General features: G+C 40.9%; 4 protein-coding genes across 5 annotated transcripts; 3 read left to right on the top strand and 1 right to left on the bottom strand.

Moving 5' to 3' along the window:
- Positions 1-186: 186 nt before the first annotated feature.
- LOC111781817 (cation/H(+) antiporter 15) lies at positions 187-3,512 on the bottom strand. Its single transcript, XM_023662529.2, has 4 exons — positions 3,374-3,512; positions 2,910-3,203; positions 1,797-2,789; positions 187-1,726 (listed from the first exon to the last, which is right to left on the bottom strand). Exons 2-4 carry the CDS (start codon positions 3,141-3,143, stop codon positions 320-322), a joined length of 2,634 nt encoding a protein of 877 aa, XP_023518297.2. The 5' UTR covers positions 3,144-3,203; positions 3,374-3,512; the 3' UTR covers positions 187-319.
- Positions 3,513-4,378: 866 nt separating this feature from the next.
- Positions 4,379-7,314, top strand: LOC111781819 (patellin-3). Its single transcript, XM_023662532.2, has 4 exons — positions 4,379-5,729; positions 5,936-6,060; positions 6,368-6,503; positions 6,959-7,314. Exons 1-4 carry the CDS (start codon positions 4,539-4,541, stop codon positions 7,247-7,249), a joined length of 1,743 nt encoding a protein of 580 aa, XP_023518300.2. The 5' UTR covers positions 4,379-4,538; the 3' UTR covers positions 7,250-7,314.
- Positions 7,315-9,030: 1,716 nt separating this feature from the next.
- On the top strand, positions 9,031-13,876 carry SNRK2.5 (SNF1-related protein kinase 2.5). 2 transcript variants are annotated; one of them, XM_023662533.2, is made up of 10 exons: positions 9,031-9,422; positions 9,627-9,748; positions 9,855-9,929; positions 10,066-10,167; positions 11,708-11,761; positions 11,846-11,938; positions 12,042-12,134; positions 12,401-12,505; positions 12,582-12,680; positions 13,277-13,876. In XM_023662533.2, exons 2-10 carry the CDS (start codon positions 9,629-9,631, stop codon positions 13,616-13,618), a joined length of 1,083 nt encoding a protein of 360 aa, XP_023518301.2. In that variant the 5' UTR covers positions 9,031-9,422; positions 9,627-9,628; the 3' UTR covers positions 13,619-13,876. The 2 variants fall into 2 exon arrangements, with proteins under 2 accessions (XP_023518301.2, XP_086976067.1); XM_087119941.1 differs by lacking the exon at positions 9,031-9,422 and having other exon boundaries at positions 9,617-9,748.
- Positions 13,877-14,082: 206 nt separating this feature from the next.
- LOC111781822 (VQ motif-containing protein 31) lies at positions 14,083-15,331 on the top strand. The gene has a single exon (XM_023662536.2). It carries the CDS (start codon positions 14,729-14,731, stop codon positions 15,317-15,319), a length of 591 nt encoding a protein of 196 aa, XP_023518304.2. The 5' UTR covers positions 14,083-14,728; the 3' UTR covers positions 15,320-15,331.
- The last annotated feature ends 679 nt before the right edge of the window (positions 15,332-16,010 follow it).

Here is a 16,010-nt window from a genome sequence, read left to right as displayed (position 1 = left end):
TGGGTGAGATTGGGCACAAATGAAAAGGCAAATTGGGCAAAAGTCCAAACCCATCTCGGCATCAAGCCGATCTGAGGACACCTCGAAACGTGCATCTCTCGCACTCGTAGTCTAATGAATTTAGAAAAGCTCGAATTCAGCTCGACTAAAGCTTGATTTTCATGTTTCAAGATGATTAAAATAAGATAACTAAAACATTTAGAACTTCATTCATTTAACCAAAGAATAATTGACTAAACAAAATTAAGAAGAGAAGGAACAAGAAGGAGAATAGTATGGTTTGATGAGTGAAGTTAAGCTAAGACCCCAACAATTTGCTTCACAATTTAGTCGGGTAAACCATGGCTCCATTTGGTTGATAATGGCCTTCCTTCCCCTTCCCCTTCCCCTTCTCCTCGTCTTCCTCCTCATTCACTTGATTCTCCTTCTGGTTCACAAACAGACCAAACTCCCCATCCCCATTATTATTCATCATTGGCGACTGCCACGCCCCCTGCGCTCCATACTGCTCCGCCATGAACGCATCGTTAAACTTCTCGCCCCTCTCCTCCGCATCCATACACCCCTGTTGCACAACCAGCAGTGACACATTTGTCGCAAAGCTTGACGTCACCAGCGCATCCCCCAGCACCCCCAGCTCTGGTGAGTCGCTCCACTCCGACAGCCCCGACACTAGTGGAGACACCATCCCTCTGCCCCTTCCAACAATGTACAGATTGAACTCGTTTTCCAGTGTGCTGATTGCCTTGAGCGTTTCATCCCCGTTGTTCACCGCCACTTCTGCGTATCCGATTGATGGGTTGCTTGAGATTTGCAGCAGGAAGTTTTGTATATAATCGTTGTCAATCACCTTCTCCTTCTCTGCTCCTGCTATGGCTGTAAGAATCTCGACGTTTTCTTCTCCAGGGAAGTCTGTTATGCTCATTTCTTTGACTTCGTCTCCAGGGAGGAATCTTACGACGGTTACCAGGATGCCTGGATGCTCCGACATTCGCCATGCGTAAGCCAGAGCTTCTCTGTCGTCGGGGCCACCAATGAAGAACAGGGCAAAGCTTTGTTGCAGGCGGCTGGAACGACTGGAGTCGGAGAGGCTGGTGGCGGAGAGGCCACGATCAACAAGGACAGCGACTGAGCAAGGGGCATTCATCATCACATTGTTGTTGACAAGCCCAATTGAGGGGTTCCCATCTTCCAATCCGCCATCCAGGGTGGGCTGCTTGTGAAATGGGAGTATGATCAAGTGGACGCGCTTCTCCGCCGCAATGCCACAGATGTCGTCGTGCATTGTGGCATATGGCGACACCGCCGTGAGGGAATGGACAGTGACACCATTGCTCATGTTCTCAAACTTATCGAACGCATTGATAATGTGGTCGGTCTGGACCTTGGCTTTGGCAGAGCTGGCTTTGCATTGGCCATGGACGATCAACATTGCTGTGGCACGACCGGCAAGCTCGACCAGGTGAATAGCGAACACTAAGAGGGGCGATTGCTTGGTGGGGTTGGAAGCTCCAAGGAGATGGATGATGCCATACACATTGCGGGTGGAGTGCACACAAGCAACCACTCGGAACTCTGCCTCTGGTTTGATGCTTTGAATGGTTCTGTACCTATTTTTCCTCGATGTCTTGACTGATTTGTAGGTAAAAGCCAAGGTTGGTCCAATCAGAGCCGTCATTACCCAGAAAGACATGATCATCACCGTGAAAGTGAGAGCACCCAAAGCCTAGCAAACCACAGAAAACTTCAGTCAATTTAGATTCATTATTCGTTTACAAAGCTTATCGTTTGATTACCTGCATATCTCGTCCGGCGCTGATGATTATCAAGGCAAGCAAGCCTTTGGTATTCATGAGTGAGCCAAGAGTCAAGCCTTCTCGCGGTGGCATGTTGCAAAAGATAGCCACAAGGAAAGTGCTCACAATTTTGGCCGAGGTAGCCAAGAACACGATCAACATCACCAACACCCAATCCGAGTCTTTACAAATGCTATTAAAATCCACTCGGAGGCCAGTCACCAAGAAAAACGTAGGCATCATAATTGATTTAACCAAATCTTCCACCTTCCCCATGATCAAGTCCTTCAGCTCACCCTTGGGCATGATAACTCCCCACATGAATGCCCCCACGATCGAATGCGAGCCACATGCGTCGGTAATCAACCCACACGCCACGACGCCCGTCATGACAAAGCAGATATGGAACTCATTGTAGTTCCCATCCTTGCTGCTAACGCGAACGAGCCACTTGAGTGCAGGGCGGAAGAGGAAAAGGCACATACAGACGAAAACAAACGTGGAAGAAACTGCGTAGTATTTGCCTACATTGCTTATTGACATGGTGAACACAAGAAGCACCCAAGAGCAGAGGTCTGTGATAATAGCGGCAGATAAAGCAGTCCTACCGATCTCGGAATGCAGAAGCTTAACGTCGGAGAGGATCCGCGACAGGTCTGGGAAGTTGGTGGTGGCTAAGGAAATGCCCCAAAACAAAGGCCCATGGGCGGTGGCATTTCCCATCTTAGGTTTTTTCTGGTTGCTGTTCATCAAGTGATGCAAGCCAATCCCAATAGGAATTGGAAGAAGAAGACCAAGCACAGCAATGCCAATGGACTTCCCTCCAGCACGCACAATTGGGGCCATGTCCAGCTCCAATCCAACCAGAAATATGTAATAAACCAAGCTCAAATTCGCTACAGTTTCCAATGGCAACAAGCTCTTCAAAGCAAATATGTATTTCACAAAAAAATCGGTCAGCCCCAGTAGGGACGGCCCCAGCAACACCCCAGCCTTCACCAGAAACAAACAAACAAACAAACGAACGAACAAACAGAAGTCAACTTTTCTCACAGGAATTTCATCAAACACGTAGTGGGCATAATCAAAACATGAACATCAAACGAAACTTACAAGAATCTCAGCTACAATGGGCGGTTGGCGCAGGGGTCTCAAGAGGAAAATGAGGGCACGAGAGAAGAAAATAATAAGGCAAAGTTGGAGAGCAAATACAGGGAGAGTTGTAGCGACAGGATTCTCGGCCCGCCATAGAGAACCTTCGTGGGTTATATTGCTATTGTAACATACCAACATGTGATCATCGAACCTACCTAGTGTAGAATACTCGACAGGTTGTGGCCACTGCATTGTTGAGCGTCGCAACAGCCGAAAACGATAGGTTCCGTCTCCGGCGAGTCGGCCACAACCCTGTCGAGCGAACAAACAGAGGAAGACGAAATTCAAACCGCAATGGAATTTTAGTCAGAGGGATGATGATTGATTGTCGGGGTAAATGAAGAAGTGAGAGATTTGGGGAAGAACAAGATTAGATCGTTGCAAATTCAAAAAGCAGAATGGGTTATTTATGAATTCCTCACCTCCAAAGGTTTGTCTGTTTTTCCGTTGCTGCCATTGTTATCGATCGGTTGCGCTGCTGTGTTAACGACCCTACAAACCAAATGGGGAAAATTCCACAATATTGTTTGTTCGTTGACACAAAATCAACTTGGCGCCAGGCATTATGACCCAACTTTCTATTTATTTATTTATTTATTTATTTATTTATTTTATCTAATTTTCGGTGGTTGTTCGTGTAATTGGATGATCCGAGTTGAGTTGGATTATATCAGTTCAGGGTCACGGTTAAATTTTTTAAAAGATAAAAATTAAGCCCACACAAGAAGTTCATAACTCATTAAAGATTAAGACTGAGTTGCATATGATTATCTTGTAAAATATTAATTTTTTTGATACAATATTTAATGTGACTCTATACAAACTCATTGTATTGTATAATAGTATTGTATTGTATGACACTCTCATGTCCCCCACGTTAACGATTTGAATTAAATATTATTTAAAATAGGTTAGTATTAATAGGGTTCATACTACAAGATATCTTTTATTATTATTATTATTTAATATAATATTTATTTAGTTTATCCAGTTGTCCATATATTTTGATGTTGGGCCATCATCATTTTCGGCCCACGCCTAAATAAATAAAATAATTAAATAAATAAAAGGAAAAAGGAGAATGGCTTTGTAAAAGGGGACTGCAGATTTCTGTAAAACGGCACCGCATCATTATGCCTAAAGCTTGTGGTCTCTTCATGACAGCCTACGAAACATGTCATTGATTTTAAATTAAAAAAATTAAACAAATTAAAAAAATTAAAAAAATTAAAAAAATTAAAAAAATTAAAAAAGAATTCCCTCGCTACTGGGCCCCACCCTTACCGTCCTCCCATTTACAAATACAAATTTATATATTTAAATTATATATTAAAATAATCTTTAATTAGATAAATAATAAAGTTCTAACATAAAATTAATAAAAAAAATTCTTAATTATTTATTTATTTATTTGCGTTTCAAATGATGAATGTTACATATCGCCGCAGCTCCTAACCCACTCTTTAAAATTCCCTCTCTGAATCCCCACGATCTCCGCCATCACCACCGCCATATCCATTTCTCTATCAACCCTAAAACCCTTTTTCTACTTTCTCCATTTCTTTCCCTTTCCCTTTCCCCACCACCATGGCTGACCAAGAAGTTCTTCTCACCGATGTTCCTCTTGCTGAGAAGGCTGATAGGAAGGACCTTCCACTGCTACCGGAACCGGTGGAAAAAGAGCCATTCAATGCTGCTACTCTGCCTCAAGGCGACGTTGCTACTGCCACGGAGGCTGAAGTTTTGAAGTCCGGCGATGGTGTGAAACTCACAGCTGATGTTGATTCTTTTAAGGAAGAGAGCACTAAAGTTGCCGATCTTTCGGATTCCGAGAAGAAGGCTTTGGAGGAGTTTAAGCAGCTTATTCAGGAAGCGCTTAACAAGTTCGAGTTCACTTCTCCTCCACCGTCATTCACTGCCAAAGTTGAAGATACTGTATTGGAGGCCGTGGTGGAGAAGACGGAGGAACCGATTGATGATTCTCTGAAGCTCTCCGATGAAGAAGAGCCACTGAACTCCGAAGCTAAAGTCTCCGAAACGAATGAAGATAAGGAAGCAGAAAATACCGAGAAATCAAATGAAACGACGCCTCCTGCGGCTGAGGAAGTGCTGGTCGCAGTGAAAACTGAAACCGCCGTGGACGACGACGGAGCAAAGACAGTCGAGGCAATTGAAGAGACTGTCGTTGCCGTCGCCGTCTCCGCCACAGCACCATCGGAGGAAGGCGTAGAAAAAAACGCAGCCAACTCTGAGCCAACTTCGGCGGCGCCGGAGGAGGTTTCAATTTGGGGGATACCGCTACTGGCGGACGAAAGAAGCGACGTCGTATTGCTGAAATTCCTCAGAGCAAGGGATTTCAAAGTGAAAGAATCGTTCGCGATGATCAAGAACACAATCCAATGGAGAAAGGATTTCAAAATCGATGAACTGTTAGAAGAAGATTTAGGAACCGATTTGGAGAAAGTAGCGTTTATGCATGGATCAGACAAAGAAGGACATCCAGTTTGTTACAATGTGTACGGTGAGTTCCAGAACAGAGAGCTTTATCAGAAGACATTTTCCGATGAGGAGAAACGGCAGAAATTTCTCCGGTGGAGAATTCAATTTCTGGAAAAAAGCATTCGGAAACTGGATTTCACTCCTGGTGGAGTCTGCACGATTGTTCATGTTAACGATCTCAAGAACTCACCAGGGCTGGGAAAATGGGAGCTTAGACAAGCAACCAAAGACGCCGTTCAGATCTTCCAAGATAACTACCCAGAATTCGTTGCCAGACAGGTTCTTAATCCAACTATAATTATTGTTATGATTATTATCATGTGATTAGTTGATGATTTTCTATTCTGATTTTGGATTTGGTTTTGAATCTGGGTAGGTTTTGTTTTAATCAATTTTCCTAAATCCAACTACAAATGTTGTTATGATTATGATGATGTGATTATAGTTCATGATTTTTATTCTGGTTTTGGTTTGAATTTGGGTAGGTGTTTATCAATGTTCCTTGGTGGTATTTGGCTGTGAATAGAATGATTAGTCCATTTATGACACAAAGAAGCAAGAGCAAGTTTGTGTTTGCTGGACCTTCTAAATCTGCAGAGACCCTTCTCAGGTACCTTCTTATTTGGATTGATTACAGCTTTTTGTTTCTGTAAATTGTAAAAACGATTACTGACCTTAAATTCAGGGACAATGTTCTTAAATTCTCTGATTCGATGTATGTGAAAAATGAGTTTTAAGTTTTTCTATGCAATATATGTATATTTTATTGTAATTGGGGAACGTGGGAAGATTCGAAATGGGTGTAACTCTGAATTCTTTTGTTTGGAAGTCTCTTGGGGAAGAGAAGAGAATACAAAATTTAAATTTTACAAGAACATTTGGATAAAATACTGAGTTGATAGATAATACACACACAGATACGTAACAGCGCAAGAGCTGCCAGTGAAGTATGGAGGAATGAGCAAAGATGGGGAGTTCGAGACATGTGATAGCGTGACTGAAATTACGATGAAACCCTCGGCCAAACACACTGTGGAATACCCAGTCACTCAGGTTGGTCTTTTCTTTTCTCTTTTCCTTAAATTCCAAGAAAGAGTGAAGATTAAAGGTTTTTTTTTTTTTTTTTGTTCGGATGAGTAATTAAATGGGAAAATTGTAGGTAGGGTAAACAATAAATTTGTTTTGGATCAAAACAGAAAAGAAAAAAAAAAGAAAAAAAAAAGGGATATTTGTGTTAAAAGATGTGCATTTGTTCATTGGATTCTCTGGAAATGGCAGACGAAATGGGGCATGAGGAGTGAGGGCTCAGAGTCTTTATTTTAAAGGGGTGTTGGAAATTCCCTGTTGTGTTTTGTTTTTTTTTTTTTACCCTTTTCTTCAGGTTTGGTTGTAAGAAAACAGAAGAGTATAGCATCATATCTCGTATTCTGTGTTCCACATCACATTGGATACTTGAATTAATTTTGGATGTGTGTGTGTGTGTGTGTGTGTGTGTGTGTGTTTACTAGGGATGCGTGGTTACGTGGGAGGTTAGAGTGGTGGGATGGGAAGTGAGGTACGGCGCAGAGTTTGTGCCGAGCCAAGAGGGGGGAGGAGGAGGCGGAGGAGGAGGCGGAGGAGGAGGCGGAGGAGGGTACACAGTCATAATCGAGAAGCCTAGAAGAGTAGTAGCAGCGTCTGATCCTATTGTTTCAAATACCTTTAAGACCTCTGAGCCTGGTAAGCTGGTCCTGTCCCTACACAATCCCACCTCCAAGAAGAAGAAACTCCTCTACCGCTTCAAGACCAAATCTCTTTGATAATCCTTTCCATTCCTACATTCTTCTTCTCCTTATTATTATTATTATTATTATTATTATTATTATTATTATTATTACTATCCTCCCTTTGTTATATATGGTTTTAAATTATATGAACTCTTTATGAGAAGAGGTTTTGTCAAATCACAAGGTAGGAGTCCTATCTCTTAAATAGATTAAATTAAATTAAATTGTACTAAATTTGTAATTTATTTTTGAAAATATGTGAACCTGATATTATTTTTTTAGGGGAAAGCTTTTAATGGGCTCATAATCAAATCAAATCAAAATTTTGGGCCCTAATGTTTAAAATGGGCCGTCAAACCAAAATTTGGGTTTATTCCAAATTTAGGATAAAATTGGAATGTTGTATTCAAATCAATTTGGACACAAGTTGGACATATAGGGTCATTATCACTATTTTTCAAATATTTATTCATTTTTCCTCTATGTTTCTTTTTCAACACTAACTTTCACAATATCTCCCTTATTTTATCCACTTTTTGTTGTCCTATTTTTTCATTTTTCTTTTCTCTCTATAACTAACCAACTGCAAATAACATCTAGAGATACCGATCCAAATAAGTGTGTATGTACACTGGTTGTATTCGATTGGATTGAAGAGATCTTTTGGACCAATCCAGAGTTTTCGATTGGATATTTATAAGTCACCTCATTGATAATCACAAACGTTAAATATTTTTAATGATAGTTTTAAAAATAAATTAAGGTTAGGTTGGATTGAGTTGTAACCTTATTTTTATGTCGGTCGAGGGAGATTTAGGAAAGGTTTCAAATGGTGATGGCATGGCCACCACGTTGCCTGTTTGGAAGAAAGTGTGAATTTTGAGCTTATCATTTTTGAATTATGGCACCAACTGTCCATTGCTCTCATAATTCATCTCCCATATTCCTCTTCACTTTTTAAATCTTATAAATACTTTTCCATTTTATTTTAATTTAGTTCTCAAAATTTTAAAGTATAGAATGGATCGAAAATGTGATCCAAGTCCTACTCCATCCCCTTTAATTTTTTGGTATATTTAATATTATATATTTAAAATTTTAAATTAAAAATAAAGTAGGGTCGAATAGCCTTATAAAACTACATTACGCCTTTTATGAATCTCAATTTTGTGTTACAGTTATAAACTAAACATACTTTATATATTGCTTTATTTGATCTAATGTGATTTCGAGCCTTGTACTTGTACTTGATTGAGGCAATTCAAATACAAAACGAGTCTAAGCAAATTATAATTTGGTCAAGTGATGTTTGAATCTCACCTAAGTGGGTGAGACCTATTTGATTTGGTATTGATTCTCCAACCTCTAGATTAGCTCATGGGGTCTCACCGTATCGAACTAGGTTTACTAGGCAGGTTTCGGGTTTACATAATTGGGCTACAATCCACCTAGTCACATTGGTTGAGTTGTCGTCTTCTAAATCAAGTGCTTCTTGTCTCATTTCATTGATTAGGACCCACCTAATTGAATCGTTCGAACCCACTTCGATAATTATTAATGTTCAAAGAATCTCACCCATAACATTACATATTTCTTATTATAAAAAAAAACCATCATAAAGTAAAGTTTCCCTTTCCAAATATCTTCCATTAGGTCTTCATAATAAATAACTAAACTAAATTTAAAGTGAAGCTTATCCTTTAAAATTCATCTACTACAAGCCAAGCCAAGCCAGGATGAGTTTGTTGACTCTCAACCAAGAGAGACCCAAAGAATTAAATTGATAATCCAAAAAAGTTAGCTTCAAATGAAATCAATCAAGCAATGAATCGCCCACTTGCTATCATATTCCACGGCTGCCTTTTTGCAAATTTCTTTAGAAAAAAGAGCTCCTCGCACTGCCGTCACAGGTCAAGGAATGGAACGGTGGTGATGAGGAAGGGGATATTAGAATTAGAACAAGTGTGAACCCTCAAAAAGAAAACAAAAAAAAAAACCCCAAAATTCAAAGGGTACCCCCACATCTTCTCTCCTCACCAAACGGCGTTTTTACAGATCCGAACACACTTCCCATATTAAAGAACCCCAAAAAAGTGAGTATCAAAAGGAAAAACGAGGTGGGATTTCAATTGAAGAGGCAGTGATTGGATTCTAGCTGGTGCTTGTGGATTCCCATACCCTCTATTCAATCGCTTTCTTCGTGTTTGTAAGCCCAATTCCACGTGCTTTCTTTCCACTTCTTTAAGTTTCTATAAGTATTACACCCTTTTTCGTATATTTCAGATCTGATCGCGAAACCCCATTTGGTATTTTGAATCGAATGAGCTTAGAAACCCTTTCTTTATATTGCTATTGATTTTTGTTCTGTTTTCTTCTTGTGGGTTTGTGGACGCTGTTTGATTCTGCGTAGAAATGGATAAATATGAAGTTGTTAAGGATTTGGGTGCTGGGAATTTTGGGGTTGCTAGGCTTTTGAGGCACAAGGAGACCAAAGAGCTTGTCGCCATGAAGTACATAGAACGTGGTCATAAGGTTCATTCTGTTCTTGATTCAATTCATTCGTTGTTGCTTTGAGATTAGCCTTGTTTATCATATGGATGGCTTAATTGGGGGGTTTGATGCTTTGTTGTATTGACAGATAGATGAGAATGTGGCTAGAGAGATTATTAACCATCGATCGCTTCGGCATCCCAATATCATTCGTTTCAAGGAGGCAAGTTCTTATGTTTTTTGAGGTTTCTGTAATCTAATATCATGCAATTGGTGAAGTGTTGACGAAGCTGTTGCACTATTAAATGCATCAAGTTTTGGATTAAGAAATAGATTTGAAGTTGGTTTATGATTTGCAGGTTGTTTTGACGCCAACGCATTTGGCTATAGTGATGGAATATGCTGCTGGAGGAGAGCTTTTTGAAAGGATTTGCAATGCTGGACGTTTTAGTGAAGATGAGGTCTATTATCTACTCTCTCTCTCTCCCATGCACTAGGAGTTACTAGCTTTATTTCTGAGCGGTTTCCTTGGGGTGATGTGAGATCTCATGTTGGTTGAGGAGGAGAACGAAACATTCGTTATAAGGGTGTGGAAACCTCTCCCTAGCAGACGTGTTTTAGAAATCTTGAGGGGAAGCCTGAAAGGGAACGTCCAAAGAGGACGATATCTGCTAGCAATGGGGTTGGGCTGTTGCAAACTATATTAGAGTCAGACACCAGGCGGTGTGCCAGCGAGGATGCTGGACTCCCAAGGGGGTGGATTGTGAGACCCACATCGGATGGAGAGGGTAACGAAGCATTCTTTATAAGGGTGTAGAAACCTCTCCTTAGCAGACGCGTTTTAAAAACCTTGAGGGGAAGCTCGTTCGGGAAAGTCCAAAGAGGACAATATCTGCTAGTGGTGGGCTTGGGCTGTTACAAATGGTATCATAGCGAGACACTAGGCGGTGTGCCAGTGAGGATGCTAGACCCTCAAAAGGGGTGGTTTTGAGGCACCACATTGGTTGGAGAGGGGAACGAAGCATTCCTTATAAGGGTGTAGAAGCCTCTCTGTAGCATATGTGTTTTAAAAACCTTGAGGGGAAGCCTGAGAGGGAGAGTCCAAAGAGGACAATATCTACTAGTGGTGGGCTTGGCCTGTTACAAATGGTATCATAGCGAGACACTAGGCGGTGTGCCAGTGAGGATGCTAGGCCCCCAAAAGGGGTGGATTTTGAGACACCACATTGGTTGGAGAGGGGAACGAATCATTCTTTATAAGGGTGTGGAAGTCTCTCTCTAGCATATGTGTTTTAAAAACCTTGAGGGGAAGCCTGAGAGAGAGAGTCCAAAGAGGACAATATCTGCTAGTGGTGGGCTTGGGTTGTTACAAATGGTATCATAGCAATACTCTAGGCGGTGTGCCAGTGAGGATGCTAGGCCCCCAAAGGGGGTGGATTTTGAGGCACCACATTGGTTGGAGAGGGGAGCGAAGCATTCCTTATAAGGGTGTGGAAGCCTCTCCCTAGCATACGTGTTTTAAAAACCTTGAGGGGAAGCCTGAAAGGGAGAGTCCAAAGAGGACAATATCTGCTAGTGGTAGGCTTGGGCTGTTACAAATGGTATCAGAGCCAGGCACCGGGTGGTGCGCCAGTGAGGATGCTGGGCCCCCAAGGGGGTGGATTGTGAGACCCCACATCGGTTGGTGAGGGGAACAAAGCATTCTTTATAAGGGTGTGGAAAGCTCTCCCTAGCAGACGCGTTTTAAAAACCTTGAGTGAAAACCTGAAAGGAAAAGCCTAAAGAGGACAATATCCGTAAGCCATGTTTAGAGAGACCCTCCAATTTGTAGGTTCAAGCCGAAGGCTCGAAAACTTCATGGCTTAAAATCTTTGATATCTCTCGGAATTGACCTTTGGGGTGAGCAAGGCCTTCCTAGGAACTAGTGGGGTGGACTACGAGTATAATAGAAGAATTGCTAGCTTTGTGAGCTCATGTAATTCTCTTATCTTATTTTTACAGGCAAGATATTTCTTCCAGCAGCTGATTTCTGGAGTCAATTATTGCCATTCAATGGTAGAATTAAAAGCAAACTAAGCCTCATATGGTTTCTTGTTTAAAAATTCTATACCATATCTTACTTGACACGATGCGTTGCAGCAAATATGTCATAGAGATTTAAAGCTAGAGAATACCCTTTTAGATGGCAGCCCGGCTCCACGCTTGAAGATCTGTGATTTCGGCTACTCCAAGGTGTTTGAAGATGAGAAATTTATTCGATCATTTCTCGTTAACATGCTCTTTGATTCATTTTTTCTCTGTACTTATGCTGTCGTATTGTTCGTTTCTTCTGTAGTCATCGCTGTTGCATTCAAGACCGAAATCAACTGTTGGTACTCCGGCGTACATAGCACCAGAGGTTCTTTCTCGACGAGAGTATGATGGAAAGGTACGTACGTGCATATTTTTCCAATTTCCTTGACCTTTCAAGATACGTTCACGTTTTCACGGTCGTTTATATCAAGAAACACCTTCCTTTTTGGGGATAATCGAGTTCTGTTTTCCATTAATTTGAGCACAAAGATTTGATTGTTAATCATGGCTCGCATTGTGCATCGAGATAGTATGGTTATCGGTATCATTAGAACGATTTGGAAACGGATTCTGTTTGTTCAAACACTGAAATGACTCGATCTTCTGTTTCGTCGTGTGTAGTTGGCAGATGTATGGTCATGTGGAGTGACTCTCTATGTTATGTTGGTTGGTGCATACCCTTTTGAAGATCAGGATGATCCTAGAAACTTCAGGAAAACCATTCAGGTTCATCTCTTGCCCTGCTGCATGGTAATGTTAGTAAAGTGATCATCTTTCTCACTTTTTTTTCGTTATCCTGCAGCGAATAATGGCTGTACAGTACAAAATACCCGACTACGTTCACATATCTCAAGATTGTCGACACCTACTGTCTCGCATCTTTGTCCCGAATCCATCAAGGGTATTTTTCTGTCACAAAATTATATATTCTTATCATTACCTTATTTTCGAGTTCTATATAAAATTATCGCCTTTCACTTCATATCATTAGTTTTGTTTGACATTCTGAATCTTGTGAAATGGTACAATAGTAGCGTAGGAGCGAGCTCGATCGGTCTTAATGAACTCTATAACATGCAATTCTTATTGAAATTTGATGCCAAAACACAAGACCCATCTTTGTCTCTCTAAATTTGGTGAAACTGCTTGAAATATCTGAAGTTTGTCCTATTTCCTAGCTCATAGAGTGATTATTCTCAACTCGAAGTCTCGTGGGAAACGAGCCGAAAAGGGTTTCTAGCAGCTAGTTTATTGTCTTCAATGTAGAGTGAGAACAAAACACGCTTCACTTTTGTCCTCAAATGTCGACACCCCATACAAATTCACTACCTTAGACCATCCTTAATAGGTTCTAACACGAGGATAAAATTCTAGATCTTTCAAGTGATATCTTTTTCGAGTTCATATATCCTCGAATCCTACGTTTAGTTCAACGCCTAAATATGAGTTTCTCGCTCGTCTTGATTTCATTATGATGTTTTGAACTTGATACGACAGAGAATCTCACTAAAAGAGATAAAGAGTCACCCATGGTTCTTAAAGAACTTGCCAAGGGAACTGACAGAATCAGCCCAAGCCATCTATTACCAAAGGGGTAGCCACCCGAGCTTCTCGCTTCAAACGGAGGAAGAAATCATGAAGATCGTGGGGGAGGCAAGGAACCCGCCCCCATCGTCAACGACCGTGAAGGGGTTCGGATGGGGAACGGAAGAGGAAGACGAAGAAGGGAAGGGAGAGGTGGAAGAGGAGGAGGAGGAGGAGGAGGAGGACGACGAAGAAGACGAGTACGATAAGAGGGTGAAAGAAGTGCATGCGAGTGGAGAATTCTTGATCACTTAGAAACAGAGCATAACATAGAGTATGTGGTGTTGTTATTATATTGTTAAGGTTGGTCGTTGTTATGTGTACAGTAGTGTTGAATAATTATGGCTCTCCTCCACCCTCCTCCGCATAGCAGACTTAAAGAGTAAGTTCTTAATGTGTTCATATATTGTTGGTTAAAGGTCTGCAAACTCTAAAAGCTATAATTTCTCTCTCTATTGTCACTTCTTATTGTGCTACTCAATAATTCAATGTAGTTGGACTTGTTTTTGTGTTTCTTTACCTGTTTCTATCTCTCTTTAACACTTCATCTGCTTATTTTGGAGGGCTTTTATGTATTAGGATTGGATGATTTGCGTTAAATGAACACGACCCTCGATGATTAACTTGCAAACTAAATTAGACATTGTCGATCTAATAAAGACCGACCTATCTAATAGTATACTAAGAGGTACAGTGTGAGATCTCATATCAATTGAGGACGAAAACGAAACATTGTTTATGAGGGTGTGGAAACCTCTCCTAGTCCAAAAAGGACATCTGATAGCGGTGGGATTGGACAGTTACATTCAACATGATCGCTTCCAAAAATGATTCGAAGATAACTTTTTTGATAGAGGAAAAGACTAGGAGATTGTAAGAAGAAAGTATCTACGTACCTTTTATTGCCTACACAAGACTTTGTTCATGTAGTGCGATAGTCGAATGGTAGTGAAGTGGAGACGAATGACAACGAACTCAAACGATGGTAGATGGCGGTGGTTCACACGAGGAAAACGAATCAAATTGAAGCACACTACGGGCTTGTATTGAATTTGAATATGACTAGGAGAGGAGAAAACTTGTTCATATAGTGTGACAGTCGAACAGTGGCGAAATGGAGACGAATGACAACGAAATAGAACGATGGTAAATGGCGGTGGTTCGCACGAGGAAGATGAGTCAAGGAAGCCGAACACTCGACCGGATATGAAATCGAACCATACTACGAGCCGAACGTCATAGACCCAAGACCAAAATTAGGATTAGGTCAAAAATAGCATTTCCTTATGAAAAAAACAAACAATATGAGTTGTAATGGAATTTTGATTTCACAGTTTGTTTGTTCTAACTGTCGTATGAGTTGTAATGTCATATGGGAATTACAATCCTTCCTTTCTTCTTCTCTCTCTCAAAACAATGCTGCAAGGCATCATCGTAATGGAGAAGCCAGGCACCCAAACTCCTGTCAAGTGCAAGCCTTTGACGACGTTCGTCCAAACCGACACGACCGCGTTTCGAGAGATCGTGCAACGTCTAACCGGGCCATCGGAAAGCTACACGCTGCCATCGTCGAAGGCCGCGGGATCAAAGAGGCCGACCTCAACATCCAAACTGCATGAAAGGAGGCATTTGACAAGACCAAAGCTACAAATTGTGAAACCATCTCTTTCCCATTTCAAGCCTCCTAGCTTCATTACGAGCCCGATCGGGACACCACCGAGAGCTGATCATCCTAGCTTCATTACGAGCCCAGTCGGGACACCGTCGAAGATCATGTCGAAGCTGTCGATTGGGGACGGGGAGAAGGAGCTGAACAGCATTGAAGAAGAGAAGGCAACGAGAGAGAAGAGATTTTATTTGCATCCATCTCCAAGGTCCATGCATGGCTCTGCCCAACCAGAGTTGCTTTCATTATTTCCTTTGGAATCTCCTAAAAAAACAAGTCAGAAACCATGAAATAAAATTAAAGGGAATTGATTATTTTTAATTTTTATTCGAAGCTTTCTCTCGGCGTGCCCGAGCCATGACTGTACTCGAGTTTTATCGTACTTTCGTATTAGATTACACGACTCTAAGCTAAACGACTGGACACTTCAAACACAATAGGAATAACTTCATATTAAACTCTTATGCACCCGAAACACCCTTTAAAGTAGATTTTGTCAAATTCACAAATTTTATTATAGGTTAACTATCGTTGAAATATCATCACTAGCCCAATAGACCAAGAATTGTGCGAGCCCATTATATATTTATTTTAGGAGAAATTTTATATTTTAGGAAAAAGATTTAGATTTGTTAGACTCAGATTGAGTAGGCTCTAGAATAAATACCCTCCACCCCACCTAGGTTATTCATCCAAGAAATCCAAAAGTATTCAACAGAGTGGTATTCTACTCTCGATTGGTCTTAATAAATAGTGCGAGTGTTTCCCACAAAGAGTTGTGTTCAACAACTACAATCGAGATTTTATTATCATCATCAACTTTACTCCTTTTACAAGTCAATCATCCGTGTTCATTTTTGCTCTCCAAAACTACACTCAAATAAGCATAAAAAAACATTAAGAAACGAAGCTAAACTAATAAAAACGCCTAATATCCTTAAACTTTCCAAAAATTATAAAAAATATAATTACATTTGTTTT

The sequence above is a fragment of the Cucurbita pepo genome, chromosome 19 (genome assembly GCF_057944985.1).
Source record: "Cucurbita pepo subsp. pepo isolate OVF chromosome 19, ASM5794498v1, whole genome shotgun sequence".
NCBI lineage: Eukaryota > Viridiplantae > Streptophyta > Magnoliopsida > Cucurbitales > Cucurbitaceae > Cucurbita > Cucurbita pepo.
Note: the sequence above shows the minus strand (reverse complement) of the source record. Positions and strands in the feature narration are given on the sequence as shown.

Excerpts from the sequence above, each read along its gene's own strand:
- LOC111781817 (XM_023662529.2), bottom strand. The coding sequence starts at position 3,143 with ATGCAGTGGCCACAACCTGTCGAGTATTCTACACTAGGTAGGTTCGAT. Across the intron at positions 2,790-2,909 it reads CCATTGTAGCTGAGATTCTT|GCTGGGGTGTTGCTGGGGCC; the intron begins GTAAGTTTCGTT and ends TTTCTGGTGAAG. Across the intron at positions 1,727-1,796 it reads GCGCCGGACGAGATATGCAG|GCTTTGGGTGCTCTCACTTT; the intron begins GTAATCAAACGA and ends GTGGTTTGCTAG.
- LOC111781819 (XM_023662532.2), top strand. The coding sequence starts at position 4,539 with ATGGCTGACCAAGAAGTTCTTCTCACCGATGTTCCTCTTGCTGAGAAG. Across the intron at positions 5,730-5,935 it reads CAGAATTCGTTGCCAGACAG|GTGTTTATCAATGTTCCTTG; the intron begins GTTCTTAATCCA and ends GAATTTGGGTAG. Across the intron at positions 6,504-6,958 it reads TGGAATACCCAGTCACTCAG|GGATGCGTGGTTACGTGGGA; the intron begins GTTGGTCTTTTC and ends TGTGTTTACTAG.
- SNRK2.5 (XM_023662533.2), top strand. The coding sequence starts at position 9,629 with ATGGATAAATATGAAGTTGTTAAGGATTTGGGTGCTGGGAATTTTGGG. Across the intron at positions 11,762-11,845 it reads TCAATTATTGCCATTCAATG|CAAATATGTCATAGAGATTT; the intron begins GTAGAATTAAAA and ends GATGCGTTGCAG. Across the intron at positions 12,135-12,400 it reads GACGAGAGTATGATGGAAAG|TTGGCAGATGTATGGTCATG; the intron begins GTACGTACGTGC and ends CGTCGTGTGTAG.
- LOC111781822 (XM_023662536.2), top strand. The coding sequence starts at position 14,729 with ATGTCATATGGGAATTACAATCCTTCCTTTCTTCTTCTCTCTCTCAAA.